Source organism: Alosa sapidissima, chromosome 3 (genome assembly GCF_018492685.1).
Source record: "Alosa sapidissima isolate fAloSap1 chromosome 3, fAloSap1.pri, whole genome shotgun sequence".
NCBI lineage: Eukaryota > Metazoa > Chordata > Actinopteri > Clupeiformes > Clupeidae > Alosa > Alosa sapidissima.
In genome coordinates this window covers 11,583,950-11,604,432 of record NC_055959.1, presented here as the reverse complement: position 1 = coordinate 11,604,432, position 20,483 = coordinate 11,583,950, and the positions used below count along the sequence as shown (strand labels likewise).

The 20,483-nt window shown below is 42.8% G+C and overlaps 2 protein-coding genes and 1 long non-coding RNA gene across 4 annotated transcripts in view; 2 read left to right on the top strand and 1 right to left on the bottom strand.

The window, feature by feature from the left end:
• Positions 1-2,344, top strand: part of timp2b (TIMP metallopeptidase inhibitor 2b) — a 9,412-nt gene extending 7,068 nt beyond the window's left edge. For both annotated transcript variants that reach the window (XM_042086281.1, XM_042086280.1), the window contains one exon: positions 149-2,344. In XM_042086281.1, the coding sequence (XP_041942215.1) occupies positions 149-346 (198 nt within the window). In that variant the 3' untranslated portion in view covers positions 347-2,344. The remainder of the gene's footprint in view (positions 1-148) is intronic.
• A 2,221-nt stretch (positions 2,345-4,565) lies between these two features.
• usp36 (ubiquitin specific peptidase 36) lies at positions 4,566-20,444 on the top strand. Its single transcript, XM_042085037.1, has 21 exons — positions 4,566-4,721; positions 7,896-8,157; positions 8,834-9,055; positions 9,187-9,297; positions 9,643-9,745; positions 9,974-10,041; positions 10,236-10,306; positions 10,501-10,583; positions 10,783-10,894; positions 10,998-11,138; positions 11,233-11,333; positions 11,466-11,592; positions 12,669-12,998; positions 13,682-13,861; positions 14,324-14,460; positions 15,522-16,214; positions 16,505-16,710; positions 17,355-17,534; positions 17,945-18,060; positions 18,378-18,511; positions 19,173-20,444. Exons 2-20 carry the CDS (start codon positions 7,905-7,907, stop codon positions 18,507-18,509), a joined length of 3,366 nt encoding a protein of 1,121 aa, XP_041940971.1. The 5' UTR covers positions 4,566-4,721; positions 7,896-7,904; the 3' UTR covers positions 18,510-18,511; positions 19,173-20,444.
• Positions 19,442-20,483, bottom strand: part of LOC121704647 — an 18,298-nt gene continuing 17,256 nt past the window's right edge. Inside the window, exon 2 of the long non-coding RNA XR_006030605.1 lies at positions 19,442-19,535. This is a non-coding gene — a long non-coding RNA (uncharacterized LOC121704647). The remainder of the gene's footprint in view (positions 19,536-20,483) is intronic.

Sequence of the window (20,483 nt, the reverse complement as noted above, 5' to 3'; positions counted from 1 at the left end):
CATTTTATACCGTACTTTTACATTCAAAGAGAACGCAATGAGAAGAATCTATGTATAGAAGTCCACCACTTGTGTGAGCAACCCTAAATCTCTCTATGGATGTGAGCACCACAAATGCTCATCTGCATGTCTATGTCTGTTTTGACAGATTGTGAGATGCCAGACCTTGCCCTGCTCTATTGGAGGCCCAGAGGAGTGCCTGTGGACAGATTGGGTCCTAGAGGCAACTCACCGTGGCAAACAGGCTCAGTACTTCACCTGTATCCCTCGGAGCGATTCCTCCTGCAACTGGTACCGTGGCTCTCACGCCCCCAAGAAGGAGTTCATGGACATCGAGGACCCATAGTCACATTCACCAACACCAGCGCCAAACATCTGCACTCTTGCTCACACATACATACACACATACACAAACAAACACACACACAGAACATTAGCACAACCTGACTCTTTGAACAGATGCCTGTTTTTGATTAATAAAAGTCAGATTTACAGAAACACTTTTGAAAGTACCAAACCTTCCATTTTGCTTATTTTTACCCAGCTGTGTTACAGAAAAGAGAAAAAATCAAACCATTTTAGTAATTTTTCCTTTTCTCAACCTTTTAACCCAGTCTATTGTGTACAAATGTTATATCCCAATGTTTTATACACATGCTCACTCAAACCAACTTAGATTAATTGATTCATTTAATTAAATAATCAATTAATTAATTTAACAGCTGTAATGAAATAGCATATTTTAAGGGAATGTGCATTTTATTTTTCTTGTCTTTTATGTCATACATTTCTGCCATTGTAATATTTTGCATATGTGGAATGTACAGTAAAAGATTAGTTGTAAATTGTATACTACACTGTGCCACAGACCAACTCGCAGAGGATATGGCATTAATTTATACTTTTAGTGCTAGTATTTGCAGGATTTGTGTGTATTTATAAAATAAGCATCGCCCCTAAGAGTTAGCTCAGCATAAACAGATTCTGTTTCATGTCGGTCAGATGGTACCCCTCACTTTCCCTTTTATTTCACATAGTTGAGTTATTTCACTGAATTGGGCATATTGTGGATCAGTGGACTGAAAGCTATTTAGCCAAGCCACATGCACATCGTCAACCATCCTGGTCCTCAGTCCTATAAAATAGGGGTAATTTGGAGAAACCTCTGAAAGTTCTTTTGCCAATTCAGTTATACGTATGTAATATAATAGATGCAATTTGATAAAAAGCAATTTAATAGAACATAATTATAGTATCATATAACAAAGAGCCTACAAGGATTCCAACAGGAACCTTTGAAGGTTTTTAGATGTTTGCAGAATACTTGAGGAACCTTTGAGGGTGAAGAACCTAGAAGAGTTTTCCTACAAACAAGCAATTGAGGTCTATTTTGAAGCTTAAATGCTATGATGGACACGAAGGACTAGTAAATTACTTTTCTCTGTGGCGGAACGCAGTTACTAGCAGACTAATTTTGTAGAGCCAGACTGCACTTCCGGATGAGAAATCACAAGGGGCAACTAGAATTTAAAAATTTGGTAGTGGATTTTAAGGAAAACAGATGCAGGTTCAGTTGGCTTTCCTAAAATACTGTCCAAAACATGATGAGACCACCACTTATAATTACAGTGTTGGTCTTTGAGAATCAGCATCACTACTGACATAATATGGTGAATTGGTTTAGAAATGGTAAAGTCAGTTTATCGTCCATCCACATCTTCATAAAAAAGAACCCATCTCAGCAGACCCCAGTCATAGCATTTCAGATAAATCTGGCCCTGCCACTCGTGTGCAGTCATGTTGATTATTGTGTTATCCTTGAGCCTTAACATGTCTCTTAAGGCACACATGGTGGATTCTGAGTTAATGCAGTCACTTTTTTAAAAAAGATGGCTCACACCTGACCAAAATCTTCCTGTCAGGCAGAAGTCTGCATTAGATCCAGCCCTCTAGCCCTTGAGAGAACTTGAGGGTCTCAGCACTTGTCCAAGTAAAACTATTAAATGTAGCCTATACTCCCTTCACAACAATGCCTATTTGACCATGATGAAGCATAAAGTGTAAACTTTTTTAGTCGTTTTTATTCAATTTCTGTATTCTTGAGTAATGTTTCTAAAGACTTGGTCGATCCATGTTTTCAGATACATTGGCCTTTCTTGTACATTTTGTGTGTTTTTATGAAGCAATGTATGTCTTAGCATTAGCAGTAGTGAGAGATGTCTCATGCTGGTACTACATGAGACGGAGGTCTGAAGCTAGACCATGCATGCCTACACTTTCCAGTATTATTCCAAACTGTATGGATGCCTATGGTGTTGAGAAATAAAAACATTTTTTTAAATCACTCATGGTTTATTTGTGAAGTTATCAGTGGGAGCCAGGGAATTTGCAAGAGCTATTCATTGGAAAATGAAGCCTTGTCTATTGCCTTTCAAAGTTTGTGGACCTTTCCAGCACATGTGTCAGTTCTATTAGCAGAAAAACAGATATATAAACATTCCTTTCACTGTCGATTCAGTTTGGCTCCTTGAGTCACCGTATATGTTTTTATATCTTTAAAGAGGGCTTATAGAAACCAATAATGTAATAAGAATCTCCTCTTAACTCATGAAAGATTTAATAAAACTTAATAACTTCCCAATAATGCTGGTTTCAGAACCAAATTCTGTTAGTTGTAATAACTTGGCCAATGTTCAAGCTTGCCACCATAGATAGATAGAGATAGATAGATAGATACTTTATTGATCCCCGAGGGGAAATTCAAGGTCTCAGTAGGATACATCACACACAACATGCACTTACAGCAGAAAAAGTAATATGTATATAAATATAAAAAAAACACCACTGCACAATAAGGACAGTAGAAGATAAAAAAAATACTAAATAAAACTAAATCAAATATCCACATAGTGTGCTTAAGAATGATTAAGCAAGAGGTAGACACAACATTGGTTTCCTATGCATTTTCACTGCTTGGCCCCTGATAATAAATATCCCCAACCCACACAAGAGAACGTAAGTTATGTCCATATAGATCTATGAGACCGACCGATGACCGTCACCATGGTCTTACCTGTGAATGATGCCATCCTTCTACCTATCCACTGGTAAGACCGTGGTGACGGTCAGAGGGTAGTCGAAATAGATTGCCCTCCCCAATTATTGGTGGCAACACTGATCAAGTAATTACAGAACTGCAGTGACTAAACGGCAAGAGAATATTTTGTCCAAATTACACATTTGTTTTCAAATCAGAAGTGCAGTGTTCAATAATGCTAAGAACTGGTGATTGGTAAGGCTGTGGAAAAAAATTGTCTCAAGAAGTTAAATCTAACTTCCAACATCACTCACTGGTGCATATACTTGTTTTTTTTGTTGTTGTTGCTATAGTGGTTCAGATTCTGCTTTCACTGTTGAATGAAATTAGTTTTGATAAGAAAACAGAATTGATTTGGTATGCTGGTATTTTTTTCCAGTAGCCTGGTTCCACACATTGAAGGATGTTAAGGCCTGTGCCAATAACTAGCCTATAGGGGAGATGCATTCTTTTTCTCTTTATGTATTCCTATAGCCAAGGTAATATGACACAGGAATAATACTAATGCATACAACACAAGTTCAGGATGTGTGCCAATTGGAAATCTTAGCAGAGTGCATTACTCAAATAGATCACAAAATATAGGCTTAAAATCCCTAAAAAAGTTGTCCTGTTGCTCAAATTTCCCAATGTCCAGATGTTGGAAAATTATATTCCAAATGGCAAAAGACTGCTCCACATGGAAGTAAACTTCACTCTTGGGCTACAAGCACATGACTATAGAGTCCCTATCTGTTTTATTTTTTTAATTGTGGCATGACAGCAGTAACACTACACCTGAAATATGAATATAGTGTGAGTAATTCATTGTTATGCAAAGCCAGGTAGGTATGGTAAGATGGTAAGATGAACCAAAGCTCACTTTTTTTGTTAATAGAGATATATTAGGCTACCTTTGATGATGTGAGACCTTATGTGCATGATCTTATGTAGATTTGTGTACCACTGCATGGCTCTTTCTTCCACAACATGACAAAACTTGAGTGAGGCTGGTGAAACTGGTGGTGGGTGGTTCAACTTCTTGTCTTGATCTCAAAGTGACAGTAAACAACCCTAACTGTTGAAACAGCACCCTCAGGTGGACAAGGTTAGCTATTTATTATTGCAATTATTTGGTGTAGGCCTAATGCTTATTTTGTGCTAGTTGCATCTACAGGACGCGAGTATCATGAGTATTACATTAAGTCCTAGTAACAGCTAAACAGATGGGAAATAGGCCTGTTTTCCCCCTCTTCATCTTGGTCACTTCACAAGAAATATAACACCACTTAAGCCATCCCTGTCAGGTGGCCAAGCCTGTACCCAGGATGGTCCAGTGCTAGATTTCTGGTCGAATTCCACATATAATAAGCCCTTTTATTACAGCCTTAAATCCAGTGGGGCTATTATACATGTTTATCACATGCTGCTTGCAGTCTGTGATCCCACTACTATGAATGAGGGTAGTCCGCTCTGAGTGTTCTCAAACTCATTGGCTAAACTATGCTGTCAATCACCTTTGTCCCCACCTTCTCATAATGCAGCATGGAGGAAAGAATGTAACAAAATGACGGTGTTCTAGCGACGCACCCTGTGTCTAACACAAAATAGACGTAGCAAACAAAGTCGATGGTACATTAAAAAGGTAGGTTGTGTGGCATATTATTATATTATCATTAAATGACTTCGTGGTCGCTGTTATGACTTTAGTGACAGAAGAGCTATCACATTGCAGCACTAGACGAGACACGTTCGCCACGTTAGCTAACGTGAACTGTCTAGCTAACTTGCAGGTTAGCTAGCCAGCTAATTTATTTCTGTGGAAACTTGGTTAGCCAATTATCGGATGTTGACGATCGTTGGCGCATTGACGACTATTCGGCAGCAATTAGATGGTTTGGATGAGTGTGATAGTTATAAAATAGGGCTTTACAAGTGCATACTGGAATATTTTGTTTCCACAGGAGTTGTTTTCTGGGGCTAGCTAGCTAACGTTACCAAGCACACACGCCAGCCTAGTTGACCATGGAGCTAACTGGGTTGGATAATGTTATATAGGTTAATATTAGTGCACCTGCTGACATTTACAATATTAGGTTTAACTTCTCTAGCCAGCTAACACCTGTGTCTGTTGTCGCCACAATAATGAGCCGCCATCATTAAATCTGTGAGCTCAATTTTGTAAACATTCAATGGTTTAACTGTTAACAACGTTAGCAATTCAAGTGAAGCAGCTAACCTTGCAAATCAGAAGACATGTTACCGCGTGGACAGCAGAACCCAATTTCTCTCTGGTTTGTGGTTTCCTCAGGTGGAACGATTTTGAGACTAAATTGGCTACTTTAAATGTAGTTATTTGACAAAAGTACGTTTTGACTTGTGTTACTCACGTTCGTTGAATTAACGTTGGTTATTTTTAAGCGCAACATCACCTGGCGTGTTAAAAGGTAACGTGGGTTAACGCTATTTTAAGATTTAATATCCTAACGTTAGTTTTTTTAGGTAGAGAAACAGGGAGCCTCAAGATATTTTGGCATGTATGTATTATAATAACATGTCAATTGTCATCGTTGCAAGGCTCATAACAACGATTTCTCACTTTTATACCTAACGTTACCATGGCTAGCATGCACATCTAATTTAACGTGTTTGCACTTTGAACGTAGGATGGTATAATTGAAGAAAAAACGAATTCTTTTTTTTCTGTTTAGGAGTGATTTAGTTTTCAGTCTTTTTCGTTTATAAAGACGAACTTGAATTAGGTCTGATGTAGCCAGCTGTCTGTCTAGAAGAAATCACCCGAAGCTGATGGCTGAATCAGTATCCGCTTTGTCGACACGTGTTAACGTTACTCAAATGCATTGTACATTGCTATGAGATGCCTGGTTGTGGGGAAACTGGATGGCAACAAATTAAAACAACTTGGTTCATTGCACGTGTCAGTTAACGTTACAGGCAAACTGTTTACGGAATGAAACCTGTCTCTGAATCATTTTCACGGTTAGCTTGTGCGTGTCCACGATGATAGATTATCATTGCAAAACAGAAGGACACAAGTTTGGTAATGTGTTGAATGTGAAGCGCGGTCTCTGTCAGGATGCGTTAAAATACTACCATATTCACTGTTTCATAACGAAATGAGTGAATGTTGATGGTGATAAAATCCCTGCGCTTTGCTCACTGTCTGATGACATTACATAATCCACAGTCCTTGAAGTGGTAATGCTATTGTAACCCATTAATGATATTTTAGTGATATTTTTAAGATGTTCGTGGTATATTGAAGCCCTTTGTTATTGACCGTCTGTGCAATGTAGCTTACGTGAATAAAAGAAAACGGGTGTATGCTGAGACGCCTGAGTTGCAGAAATGGAGGTATGCGTTGGTGTGCCATGAGCGGTGTGTTTAACAGCATAGGCAGAAACTGAATGAAGAAAGCAGTTTCAGTGAGATCTGCTGCTCCTCCCACTAGTGCTGACATCACTGCACTCTAGTGTGTGTGTGTGTGTGTGAGAGAGAAAGAGAGGGAGTGTGTGTATGTGTGTGAGGAAGGGCAAGGTGTCCTTGTGTTTGATGCATGTGTAGTCCTCATTGTGCTCCTCTGTATATAGTGTGTGTGTGTGTGTGTGTGTGTGTGTGTGAATCCATTTTCCTGCAGAATGAGGAAGACCTCATATGGGAGCCCGAACCTAATAGGAGAGGGACCAATACAGAGAGATCTATCTTGTATTTGTGTGTGGTGGCCTCGGAGAGCTTTGGTGGACTTTAAACACGCTGGTTGTGTCAGGATGATGATTATAGCCACATTTAAAAAGAGAAAAGAAACTGTTAGGATTGAAGGTGACTGTTTATATGTGTGTGTTGAGCGCTGCAGTGAGAAAGGTGAATGCAGCAACTGACATCACAAGTGAAGCGCCCCCCCGCCCCCCAACAGAACAGACCTACACATTCATGCTCAGAAACACATGCTGAGTGCTGCCTCATCTGTTTTACATAATTGCAGGAGGCTTGCCAAGCTCATCTCCTATACACATGAATAGCCCCTGCATGTACCCATAGTGCTGTGAAACAGCGGCTGTTCTGTAGTTAGTGATGGACAGGGCAGGGGCCTGCTGCAGAAGCTCGTCTGACGTTGTGTGTGTGCCAGAGCCACAGATGTCACACAGTTTGTTGTTAGATTACATTTGGTGAAATGTCATCCTTTTGACTTCAGTGAAATTTGTTGTGAACACAGTGTGTATGAATTACAGCTTGCCTCCATGGTACCAATGAAAGAAGAAAAGTGTTCATTTTACTGAGTGCCAGAAAAAAAACGACATTTATTGATCAGCTTGGATAAACTATAATTCATACATCAACAACACCATAGAGTCCAGTTTAGCACGTCTTACAAAGTGTCGGCCATTGGTAGCCTGGCTCCATGTGTCTGTATTTCCCAGCCAATATTTTGCTGGGATTTTTTGGTGTCTGGAAAGCCTCTTAACAAGATGAATTGCTTTGCCATTCTGAAAGGCAGACCAATCAGTGACTCATGACATGACGTAGGTAGTTAAATCTACTCATCAACAAAGACGATTGTTTCTTTACTGGCAGTAAGTTCCAGCTCACTGGGTTTGGGAAAAAGCTAATATATCATCTTGCACCATTACATGGCAAAGTAGAAACTCCTTTATGGCGTCATTGGAATTGAGTTGTAGTGGTGTTGTATTTTGTACATATTTCGCTCTGAAATTAATGCCTAATGGTTGAGTATTGTGTTATTATTTACTGTGTCTGAATTAATGTGTGTTTGTGTGCTCTCTTATGTGTCTGTGGACAGTGATGCACCATGCCCATAGTGGATAAACTCAAAGAGGCCCTGAAGCCGGGCCGCAAGGACTCTGCGGACGAGGGCGACCTCAACAAGCTGCTGGCCTCCTCCGCCAAGAAGGTCCTCCTGCAGAAGATCGAGTTTGAGCCCGCCAGCAAGGGTTTCAGCTACCAACTCGAGGCCCTCAAGAGCAAATACGTCATCCTGAACCCACGCAGTGACACTGCCACGCCACAGAGGGCGTCAGAGAGCGGCCAGATCAAGCGGCAGGGTAGGTCCAGTGAGGGAGAACCCATAATTTAACACGCAATTTGGCATATTTGTGCATTAAATATAAGATATGAGATGAGTTGAGCGTTGACCAAGACCTGCGAGATGATTCATAAGATCTTTAAGTGGGTGGATGGTAGTTTTATTCAATTGTACCAGTGAACAGTAATATGCACATCCTTTAAAGGTGCCGTCAACGATCATACGTAATTTTAAACCCATAACATTTTTTCGTCACATTCAGCAATATTCTCCGTACAATCTGAGTACGATGTTAAAATAATCCGGTCTGTATAGCCAGGCTCCGATCACTGTAAGCAAAAGTGGGGGCAGCTTGTCCCCCAAACAAAGAAACGAAACCCAATGTGGAGTTTCTGTGGGATTACTGAAGGGAGGGGTGAGCTACCTCTCTGGTGTGTTTTGTTTGGTCCTTGGTTAAAATATAATGTACGTTGGTTTGGTTGAAAGCGTCTTAAGTGCAAATAAATTTAAATATAAACATAAACAAACAAGACTTCCTGCTCCATCGCTGACTGAACTTTTCTTATGAATCTGCACAAATCCTGTCCTATATATATTTTGGAGCTGTAAAGTCCCATCTAGCAGTAGCCTCTCCCTAGGGTTCAGGTGGAGTTAAGGATGGTTGTATGACACGGGACTGTCCACTGCTTCTTCAGGTGGTGATATTGGCGTGGGTGGACAAGGCGATGGCATTCCGGCCCCCCAGAAACATCTGTTCCCAGGGAACCGTCTCTCTCTGCGCTGGGAGCGGGTGTATCGTGTAGGGGCAGGGCTTCATAACCTAGGCAACACATGCTTCCTGAACTCCACGGTGCAGTGTCTGACGTACACGCCTCCACTCGCCAACTACCTACTCTCCAAGGAGCACAGCCGATCATGTGAGTGTGTGTGTGTGCATTTTAATTTGAGTGTCATGGAACTGAATACATTGGTTGAACTAGCATTTTGTGTGTGTGTGTGTGCGTCTGAATAAATGTATAAACACATTTTTTTCTTATGTGGTCTCCAGGTCACCAGTCAGGCTTCTGTATGATCTGTATCATGCAGAATCATCTCATCCAGGCCTTTGCTAACACGGGCAATGCCATTAAACCCGTCTCCTTCATCAGGGACCTCAAGAGTAAGAATCGTTCTCTGTGTCGCTACCTACCTCCATCCCTCCCTACCTCCCTGTCCTGTGCATCTCTTATGTCTGTTGGCTCTGTAGGACGACAGGTTAACGCAGCAAAAATTAGCTTGTCCTGTTCCTGTTGCCTCAGGGGACCATGTGCCTCACCTTGATTATGCTCTCTTATTACCTGCCCCCTCCTTTTATCTCTCTCTCTCTCTCTTTCTCTCTCCCCCCGTATGTTGTCCCCAATACGCCCCTTTAGTCACAACATAGGGAGTTTTTTTTCCAGCTCTCCATACTCTACTTTGGGTATAGTGGCTCACTGTATTTGTGTGTATGTGTGTTTCTTTCCAGAGATCGCCCGTCATTTTCGCTTTGGGAGTCAGGAAGATGCCCATGAATTCCTGCGCTACACAATTGACGCCATGCAGAAGGCGTGCCTCAACGGCTACCCAAAGTAAGCAGTCGTGTGTGTTTGATTGCATGAAGACCGGGGGGGGCGCAGCACCCCCAAGGGGGGCACCCCCAAGATGCCTCGGGCACTATGGCTAATAATATAATTGACATATTGAAGTCGCTCTGGATAAAAGTGTCTGCTAATTGAATAAATGTAAATGCATAACACATAACGGGATGCTCCTGATTCTCAGTGAAATTCTCAGTGTATTTGTGTTTGTGTCCTCAGGTTGGATAGGCAGACGCAAGCCACCACACTCGTCCATCAGATCTTTGGAGGTTACCTCAGGTCGCGAGGTAGAGCAACTTTAAATCTTTTCATGTTATTACGACTCCAGTTATTAATGACCACAACCCTAGACTTAATTTCATAGCACTGGATGTTGGTCTGCTCATTTATATACAAAGCTGTATGTCTGGATGTTATAAGGTGATGTCAGACTGAGACATGAATGAATCTTATGTTTCATGAATGAATACTCCTGTTGCAGTGAAATGTTCGATTTGCAAAAGTGTGTCGGACACTTACGACCCATACCTTGATATCGCCGTGGAGATCCGAGTAAGTGCCAAATGGTCTTACCAAGGTATAAATGGCAAAACAGTATAAATGCATAGATGTTCAGCCTTTACTTTTAGTTTAAGTGTGTGGTGTGTGTTGTGTTGTGTTGTGTTTGTGTGTGTGAATGTGTGTGTTTGTGCATCATCATCGTTGTTGCGTAGATGTCTTAATTGTGAACTTTCTGTCTTATGCAGCAAGCAGCGAACATTGTGCGAGCTCTGGAGCTATTTGTGAAGCCAGATGTTTTAAGCGGGGAGAACGCCTACATGTGTGCCAAGTAGGTTGAGGTTGAGACAGACATCCATGAGACTGTTTTCATTCGCTGAAACTGTCAACATTTGCTTTTTATCTTTGACCTTCAGAAATGGCATTGTCTTTCAGAAGCACACTCTAAACACCATGGTATAGACAATCACAAGTACAGAGTGCAGTGATGGAGAGTCACGTGTGGCTTGGTCTGACTTGTATTCGTTCAGGTGTAAGAAGAAGGTTCCAGCAACAAAGCGCTTCACTATCCACCGGACATCCAATGTCCTGACGCTGTCACTCAAGAGGTTTGCCAACTTCAGCGGAGGGAAAATCACCAAGGTAAGACCTACTGATTAGGAGTTAACGTTTTACTTGATGTGTGGCAACATCACAGAAATACAATATGAAATGCCTTCAACCTTTTCTCCTGTCCTGCACACAGGATGTTGGTTACCCAGAGTTCCTGAACATCCGGCCGTATATGTCCCAAAGCACAGGGGACCCAGTAATGTATGGCCTCTATGCTGTCCTAGTGCATTCTGGGTACAGCTGCCATGCTGGCCATTATTACTGCTATGTGAAGGTGAGACATCTTCAGATAGCCCTACCTAGAGTAATACATCATGCCCCAAAACAATAGATTGTGTTCTAATTGTTATTGTGTCTGATTGTTTTAGGCAAGTAATGGGCAGTGGTATCAGATGAACGACTCAATGGTTCATTCCAGCAACATCAAGGTGGTCCTGAACCAGCAAGCCTATGTGCTCTTCTATCTGAGGTATGTGTGATTCCTTTCCACTGGACGTGTATGTGTGTGTGTGTGTGGTTTCTCTGCTAACTCTTGCTCTTGACCTTGAATTTCCCCTGGGGATCAATAAAGTATCTATCTATCTATCTATTTGCCCCCCAGGATTCCAGAGAGCAAGAAGAATGCTGATGGCCCCAAGCAAAGCATAGGGCAGTCTGGGAAGAGCGGCATCACTTCAGATCTGAAAAAGAATCTTAACGGCCCACTCTCTTCACCGCAGATCTCCAAGGTAACTCAAACTGCCACTGCTAACCCCCCAAACACTCACTAAAAGGCTCCTTTATACATTCCATATAGTGGGGCCGGAGGGCATGATTGTTGCATCAATATATTGTGACACTTATGTGAAAGATCCTGCACTTAGTAATGAATGAGTCAGCCTTTCATGTGATACGTTTGGTATTTAGGACAGCAGCTGAATTATCATGTTGGCCTGATTGAAAGGGGATCATTTGTTTTCAAAAGGGCATTTTGTAGGCTACAAATGAAAACAGCGTTTTAAATAAACAATTTAAAGGGAAAGTGGAGTTAAAAAATAAAATGTAAAGCATAAGATGCATCATGATCATGTTCATCTAGAATAATTTTATAATCCAGTCAGTCCATAAAACTTTGAATTGTAATCAAATTGTGAGACCAGTGAATTGACCTCTCTATGAGACGTGTATGTCTAAGGTCACTAAGTTGTTTTTCCCTACATCCCAAATAGCAAGAGGCTGGCGGACCACTGTCGGTCGACTGGGGGCATAGCTGGCGGTCCGCTGGCATTTTGCTAATCGGTTCTCTGGCGGTCCGCTGGCAGGTTGCAGACAAATGGCCCAATAAATTGCCACTATTGGTCTAAAATCATTTTCATTAGTTCAGTTATACTCCATACATCATTTTAATAACATTTCATGTATTTTCTTAATATTCATGACAAGTTTAATCTAAAGAGATGGTGGTCCAACGGCGACCACAAGTGGCACGCCACCGGCGGCATACCACCAGCGTTCTGCTATCTGCCAATCTGATTTTGTTATCTGGGATGTTTCTCATTCACAGCTTGTTGTGAGGTAGTTTTTCTGCTCTAATCATTATATCATACTCATGCCATTGCTTGGGAAACCAAAATGGTTGTCTGGATGTATGTTGCACAAATCAAATTTGGCGATGAGCACTCCTAATTAATTTTGCTTCTTGCAGTCCTAAGCACACTGAAACATCTTTTTGTTTTGTTTTTAGTGTTTAACACTAACATTAGTGTCATTAACAAAATGTCCATATTTCATGAATGTTTGTTTGTTTGTGTGTGTGTGTGTGCAGAAGCTGGATGCTGCTCAGCTGAGGAAGATCCAGTCTGTGGATAGCGGCCTTGGTGTGAGCGTGGCCAGGAGCACCTGCAACCTCCATTCGCCTAAACTGACCAACGGCTCGTCCTCCAACAACACCTCTGCGTCGCAAGCCCCGGCCAGGGGACCCACCGTCATCGAGGAGCCCTTCAAGAAGCTGAAGAAGCCACTCCCTCAGCCACGGCCTGCTGGTCAGACCACCAACGGCGTGTCCAAAGGCGAGAGCGAGAGGCGGGCCGACCGAAGCCTGGCCCAGTCTACCTCACTCAAGTCCCTCTCTGACTCAGACACCTCTGAATCTAAGGTACAACACACACACGGGTCACATCTAGCAGTGTTTGGGTACACCTAGTTATAGGACCATGCCTACACACATTCCCTCACGATTTGTGTACGGAGGGTTTTTGTCAGACTTGTCATCAAAACACAAGGTATGCACAATGTATTCATTAACGCCCAATTCTCTTCATTAACGCCCAATTCTCTTCATTAATCTGAATAGTTTTGTCACACCACATAAAAATCTGTCCTTAATCATCCAGACAGATCTAAATGAAAAATAAACATGGGCAGGTATATTAAATTAGATTGCAAAATCGTGAAAAAGTTACCAATATACTCTGCTCTCAAATGCTGTGGGCAGGTTGGCTGACACAGCCAGATATGAGCTAATTAGCTAAACACCTTTGTGTCGTGCACAAAATATGCACAAAATATATCTTGTGCTAATCTACAGCAGAAAGTGGATTTTTTTTTTTTTTTTTTTCTCTCAATTTCTTCTCAAAGGTATTTCCAAAGAAATGCCAGATTTGGGTGTACAGGATCGTTAAAACATTTTTTTTATCCTCTTATGGTAGCTGTATTTCAGTGAGTATGGTCAGGTAGATATTAGGTGCTCACATATTCTGTAGTAACCTGTGTAACAGCTGGTTAACAGCTCTTTTGATACCTCTCCTGTCGTGTGTGTGTGTGTGTGTGTGTCTGTAGGACTCAGTTGGCACGCGCAGCGCCCCTCTTGGGGGAGTGGCGGCTCAGAACGGCACGGCGTCTCCGTCCCCCTCCAAGAGCGCTGACCGTCTGAAGCCCCCTGCCCTCAGCAGTCTGGCCTCACTTCACAACACCATGAGTCCGCCGCCCGCCAAGCGCCTCGCCCTCTCCGCCAAGAAGGTGAGACCACCAGCTGGTGTGTGTGTGTGCGTGCGTGTGTGCGTGCGTGCGTGCATGTGTGTGTTTGTGTGCGTTCGCGTGTGTGGATGGGGGGGGGGGGTGGTATCTGTGAAATCTGAGTGAATCTCTGTGAAGATGATGTCACATGACGCCTTTTTATTTTTTCTTTACTCTTGTCTCTGCTACGTTGCCTCTGATTTAACCAACCATGTCAGCACTGTTTGTTAGACTTTCTTTGTCTCTTTTTATTTAAATTCTTTTCCTCTAACCATTTCTAATTCTTATCTGCCATACTTTGTTCTTTTTCATTTCTGTATTTTCCCTTCTGTTTTCCTTTCATTGTGTTGTGCTGTTGGTCCTCCCTCTTTATTTTCCATCCCCTCCCGTTTTCGTCATGTTCATGGCTATTGTTTTCTTTTTTTCTTTAGACCACCAAGTTTTTATTTATGTCAATCACTGCAGGAAACCAATCACAGCCGGAGTCTGAGCACTGAGTCCCTGCCCTCGCCATCATCTCATCTCTCCTTTGACTCCGCCCATCCCGCTAAGTTCACTCAACTTCATGCACACACGTCTGGCCACAGCAACCAACAGCACAGGTAAAACACCACTCTTAATAAACATGCCACCACTCTGATAACTCTACAGACTATGCAAATAAAATATACATTTTCCCCAATGCATAATGATTTATTTCTCACTAGTTAACTATTTTGATTATTAGTATTCTATAGAGGATATTATATACATGTCTAATTTATGTTATGTATATTTATGTGTGTAATGTTCAGTGTTTCCCCTACTATGTATTCAGCAGCGGCCGCTCCTACAATTTGAGCGCCACCTCAAAATCACATGATCAGTAGCCTAATTAAAAAAGAAAAGAAAAAAACAGCAAAATGAACTGCGGGAACAGCTGCCATTCGTTCCTCTCCAGTTTTGATGTCAACAAATAATAGTAGGCTAACGTTGAAGGCGCAGTCAGGGATTTCACAGGAAATTGCGTTTGCGTCTGCTAATAAACTTAAACAATTTTGTGCAAAAAAACGTAGCCTACATTATATTTTAACCAAGGAACCAAATGAAACACGCCATACTCAAACATTTACATCTGGAGATAGTTCCTTGTCATTCCGGTAGAGCTCACCAGTCATAGAAATGATCATTACAAGACACTTATCTCCTATAATCCAAGATAGACTTTCAATTAATTGTTAATACTAATTTTCTGTGATTTCATTTTTGTTTAATTTCAATTTCTAATAATAATGTAAGTAATAATTACTTATAATGTAAATGAAAAATCCTGTCCAGTTTAAGTAGTGCAATAATCATTCTTTGTAAATTACATCTTTTTTTCACAGCAGATGCCTTGAATGTGTTGATGGTTGTCATATTCATAACTCTCAATCTGTCCATTTCTTTTGACGAAATCAACCAGAAGTCATCATTTAAGGAGTCATTTTTTTCCAAAATAATTCTAGGGGAAACACTGATGTTGCTTAGAAAAAAATGATCTGCTAAGTGCCTGAAACTAAAACATAAATGGCCATGTTGTGCTGACACTGTATGTTTGGACTTGTGTGATGTGCTGTGTGGTTTGGCATATGTGTTTGGTGTGAGGGTACATTATGAGGTTGTTCTTTTTATTTCTCTACAGATTTTCTCCCTCGTACTCACCTCTGAAGTCCTCACCGTTCTCCCCAAAGACCCCCACACACAGCCCATCTCCGAAACCCTCTCAGTCTGCTGCACACGCTCAGAGCCCCGCCAAGCTGCTGTCGCCGTCGCCGCCGCCGTCGCCGCCGCCGTCGCCGTCATCTGCCCCGCCCACCAGCCCGCTCCTCAAGAAGAAAAAGAAGAAAAAGCTCAAGCGCCGCCACTCGGAGACGAGCGAGCCAATCACGGAGCCGGCCCAAACGCCCGAACCAATCGACGCGCGGGCCCCGGAGACGCAGGAGAGCCCATTGGTCGAGAAGAAGCGCAAGAAGAAGAAGGCCAAGAGGAAGAGGCTGGAGGAGCAAAATGGAGAGGCGCAGCAGCGAGGGCCGAATTCAGAGCCCCGTCCTCAGCTAGCTCAGGAGGAGGACTGGAGGCTGGGAGACAGCTGGAGCCTCTCGCCAGCGACTCACCCACACCCACACACACCCCCAGCCCACACGCCACAGTCACACGCCGCACAGGCTCAGCACACACACACACACACACACACACCTGACACACACGCACACACTTCAGAGCAGTCGGAGAAGCAGAGGAAGAAAAAAAAGAAGAAGAAGAAGAAATTGCTGGATGGAACACAGGAGGAGGCAAACTGCCACACGCCATCCACCTTGGCCTCTGACCCCCAAAGGTGAGTGTCTGACCGCAGGCAGGATTTAGCAACAAGGTGGGCTGATTCGTGTTAGCTTCACTCAGTTAGCCTCCTTCTTATTTGAACTTTCTACTTATTTTGATAAAGTAGTTCATGCACAAACAAGCCTTTTTGGTGCTGCACACCATTAAGAAAAAATGCAGGAATGATATACCATCATGGTTTTGAGTAAGGGTTGTCAAAGGTGGAACATTTTTGTTTCCACTATGCATAGACATTGGATAGTTTGTATCGACATTTGATGTTTGTATTTTCTTGATGTTGCTTAGTGTCCAGACGAATGCTGTTGGTGTGGAATCAGAAACTGTAGACTTCGCTGAGTTGAAGAAAAAACGCAAGAAGAGGAAACGAAAGCTTGAGGAGGATAACCAAAGGGAGGAAAGGAGTTCGCCAAAGGAGGTGGGGAGAGCCCTGGACTCGGGTGACAGCGTTCTCCCCAGACAAGCCGAGAAGACGACCAACCCTCCTGCCGCAGGTAGCGACCATCATACACACACAACCTCTCAGCTAATCATGACAACTGAATGGCACAAAGCAATCTGACCATAGATTCTATATGCAGTCCCACAAGGTTAGATGATAAAATCGCTTGCTTGAGTGCCCAAGGCAGATACATTTTGTGTCTAGGCTAGTTAATTAATTCTCCCATTTGTCCAGTGGACAAATTAATGTCTGTAAATAGCCATCTTGGGAAATACAATCTTAAACCATCAGACATTCTGTTCCATGTCCTGCTCTCAGCACAATCTGTCAGTAAAGTCAGTACCCAAAATAGGGGAGAAACATTAAGATTTTAGTGTTGTGAACACAGACAGTGACAAGCACACACTCTTCTTGTTCTGGAAAAGACAAAGGATTAACACCATAATCTGATGATAAAATAAGGAATATAAACAAACAGCCTTCACCTGGGCAGTGAGCAAACGAAAGAATTAGTATTTGTCCACTCCTGTTAATGTTTTAGATCAGCCAAGTTCTCAAACTACCATCTGCATGCACTTGATGCCAGTGTAGTAGCCTGTGGTGAATGTAAATAGGGAGCTACCGGCCGTGTGTCAGTCGTTGATGATGATGATGATGATGATGATGATGGTGGTGTGTTGTTGGCTCTCGTCTCAGCTGCTCCTGTGGTGGTGTGGGACAGTAAGGTCCAGGACGGCTACAAGCGCAAGCAGGCGCCCGCCGTGACTGAAGAGGAGTCTGCCGCTGGCCCCAAAGGCAGCTGGGACGGCCAACGGACTGGAGGGGTGGTGGAGGAGCTCCTGAAGAACTCCAGTGACACGGCCTACGGAGCACCAGGTCAGCCGCCAGCCCACCCTGCTACACCACACACTGACTGGACCTTCTTTACAGCAGCCATTTTTGACATGAATTCTGATTCGGCTTCACTTATTTTGAACAGAGACGACTTATACATAATTAATACTAATTTACGTAATTTACTATTTCACAACAAAATAGATGCGGTGAAAAAGGTCTGTTAACAGGGCTTAAAGTTCTTAGGCACTGTGCCTGATTCCAGGCTGTTGAGGGGATTGTTGTTTTTTTGGCGGGGGGGGGGGGTCAGGTCTATGATCTGTAATGGCATGATCTCTTCAGGCCCAGATTTTTTTTCTGGCTTTAAGCCCTGCATTCATCAGCCACCAAATAAATCCTTCTCAGTTATGTTATGTTCTTGCACTGATGGTAGTGTGTTTGTGTGCGTGCAGTCCTTAGTTGGGGTGGAGAAGTCTCTGCAATCAGTAAAGATGCCATTGAAGATGCCCAGTTTGCCAAGAATTCCACAGTGATCGATGAGTGGGATGAGGAGTTTGACAGTGGGAAGGTAAGAAGGCACAATGACCCACCGTAACACAAACTTGGCACGTTCATATACGGAATACTCAGTAGGCATGCACCGGTTCAACTTCTTCAGTCCGGATAACGATACCTGGACCGGACGTGGACTCTACTTATGCAGAATAACATACAATTGTGTTTAATAGATTGGTCCCATAGAATGGGTCACATACACCAATCCAGCCATATCAGTCAGTATGGGGCCAATATTAGATACATCCAAGTATTTGATCAATACGCACCCGCACACATGGACCCGCACACATGCACCCGCACACTCTGATGTAAGTGTCACTCCTACAGGTGAAGAAAATCAAAAAGTACAAAAAGGAGAAGAGGAAACACGGGAACGTGTTCCAGAAAATCCAGGACCATCGGAGCATGTGGTCAGTCACGCCCGGAGGGAAAAGGAGCAGACTGGGGTTCCGCCACTGAAGGTGAGGGGGCGCTCACGAGTCATAGGGGCCTCTAGGGACTTCAGACAGGACTCAAAAGGCAAAAGGAAATAAGGGGAAGTATGTGGAGAGGCCCCAGGGTGTAAGGGGAAAAGAGTACAGCTCTGGACTCTCCCAGTCTAACAATGTCACCCCCTGTCTGCTAGTAGAAGCTGTAGAATGAGATTTCCCATCAGCCCTGTGTTCTTCCTCCCTAGTCACTGTTGCTTGTTTCATCGCTAGGTAACCAGCTCCTGTTCAGAAGCGTACTTTCACCTCCTCAAGGAGTTCCTTGTCTGGGGAGGGAAGAGGGACTGCTCATTTATCTCTCTATCTGTTTGTTTTAAAGGTTAGCGGGGTAATGTCACTTCTGTTGATGTTCAAACAAAACAGAGAGCTAGCTAGCTAGCTCGCCTCCTTTGGGATAAAATTTGTCTTCAGCTTTAAATGGGCTTTGTGAGCTGGACGAAGTGTTACCGTTACAATGGAATGTTTACATCAAATAGTTCAAATTTAACTGTTTTGAGAAAACATTTGCCATGAAGGTTTGCCACTGTTTGTCAAATATGAATGCACCTCTGCTCTCTGTCCACATGTTAAAGTGGGCTGTCTGTTAAAGTCTGTTCATCTGTTAAAGTGTGCTGAATCTCCCCTCCACACACAGAGAGAAGCTTAGCCCAGAGGAATCTGTCTCTGTATCTGCCGTGATGTCAGCCCTGTGGAAGGGAGCGTACGGAGAAATCTGGATTGGACTCCCCAAGACCTTCATGGTACTGACCGCTGCAGGAGTGACCACTGAGATGGGACGTGTTCTCTCTTCTCCCTATTTAACTTTAAAAAGTGACCATACCAAATCTGGCTGAACGATTTTAAAAGACAAGAGTTTGTTTGAGGTGGAGTGTATGGCTCTGTATGTAATGGTGTGTTTGTTGAGTGCTCAAGAAGCTTTGAATAGAGAGTTTTCCTGTTGCTCTTGAGTCTAACTAACACACACGCACACACGCACACACACACACACACACACACACTTGTGAGATGCCTCCAACAAATGAATTTCATAATTTCAGATTATGTTTTGGTAACATTGGCACTGCATCTGTTTGTGTTGGTCAGTGTCCATACTTAATCCTGTAGGCTTGCAGTGGATGAACCCCTTCATCCACAGCTGTCTGAAAGCATGTCTTATATGAGTTTCCCCTCTCTGATTGCCTATCCACCTACTCATAGTGACCCCATCCATAGCGATCTGTTCCCACAGCTCAACTGGTGCCTGCAGCCTACAGACGACTTTTAATTATTTTTGTTTTATTATTTTTTATGTATCGTTTGTCATGTCCAAGCTGCTTGGTTGTGATCTGAATGAAATCATTCATGCCTTAGTCAAGAATGTCAATAACAGTTAATGTGACATAACGGAACTGAACGAAAGTCAGACGACAATAGAACACTTTTGCCTGTCATTTTTTGTCACCTATCACATTTGGTCTCTTGAGTACCCTGAATGGCAACTTGTCTTGGCGTCAACGAGTATATTAGCTCAGATTAGCTCAATTATGCCAGGGTGCAGTTTATGCATTTTGCGATGCCACAAATGTTTAGATTCAGACTCATTCATGACGTTAACATTGTAACGCCGTCTGTTTTGGGTGCGTGGGTGTGTGTCAAGGGAAACACTCCTAGCCATGGAGTGAGTAGTACAAAGACCGTGTTGTGTGTAAGGGATCACTTTGGCATCTGCCTCATATTTTGACTCTATGCAATTGTGCCAACAGTCCAACAGATCACCTTCCAGCGCCATCTGACCAGCCGTGTTCCCATCCACACAACAGAGCTTACCGTCGTTCTCTCCCACACAGTCATGCACACGCATACCTCTCAGTCCCATGTAATTCACACGTGTTCTCATCAGATGTTTAATAGTAGTATATTTGGAGAATAAAAAAAAATGATAATTCTATTTACTTGACCACAGATG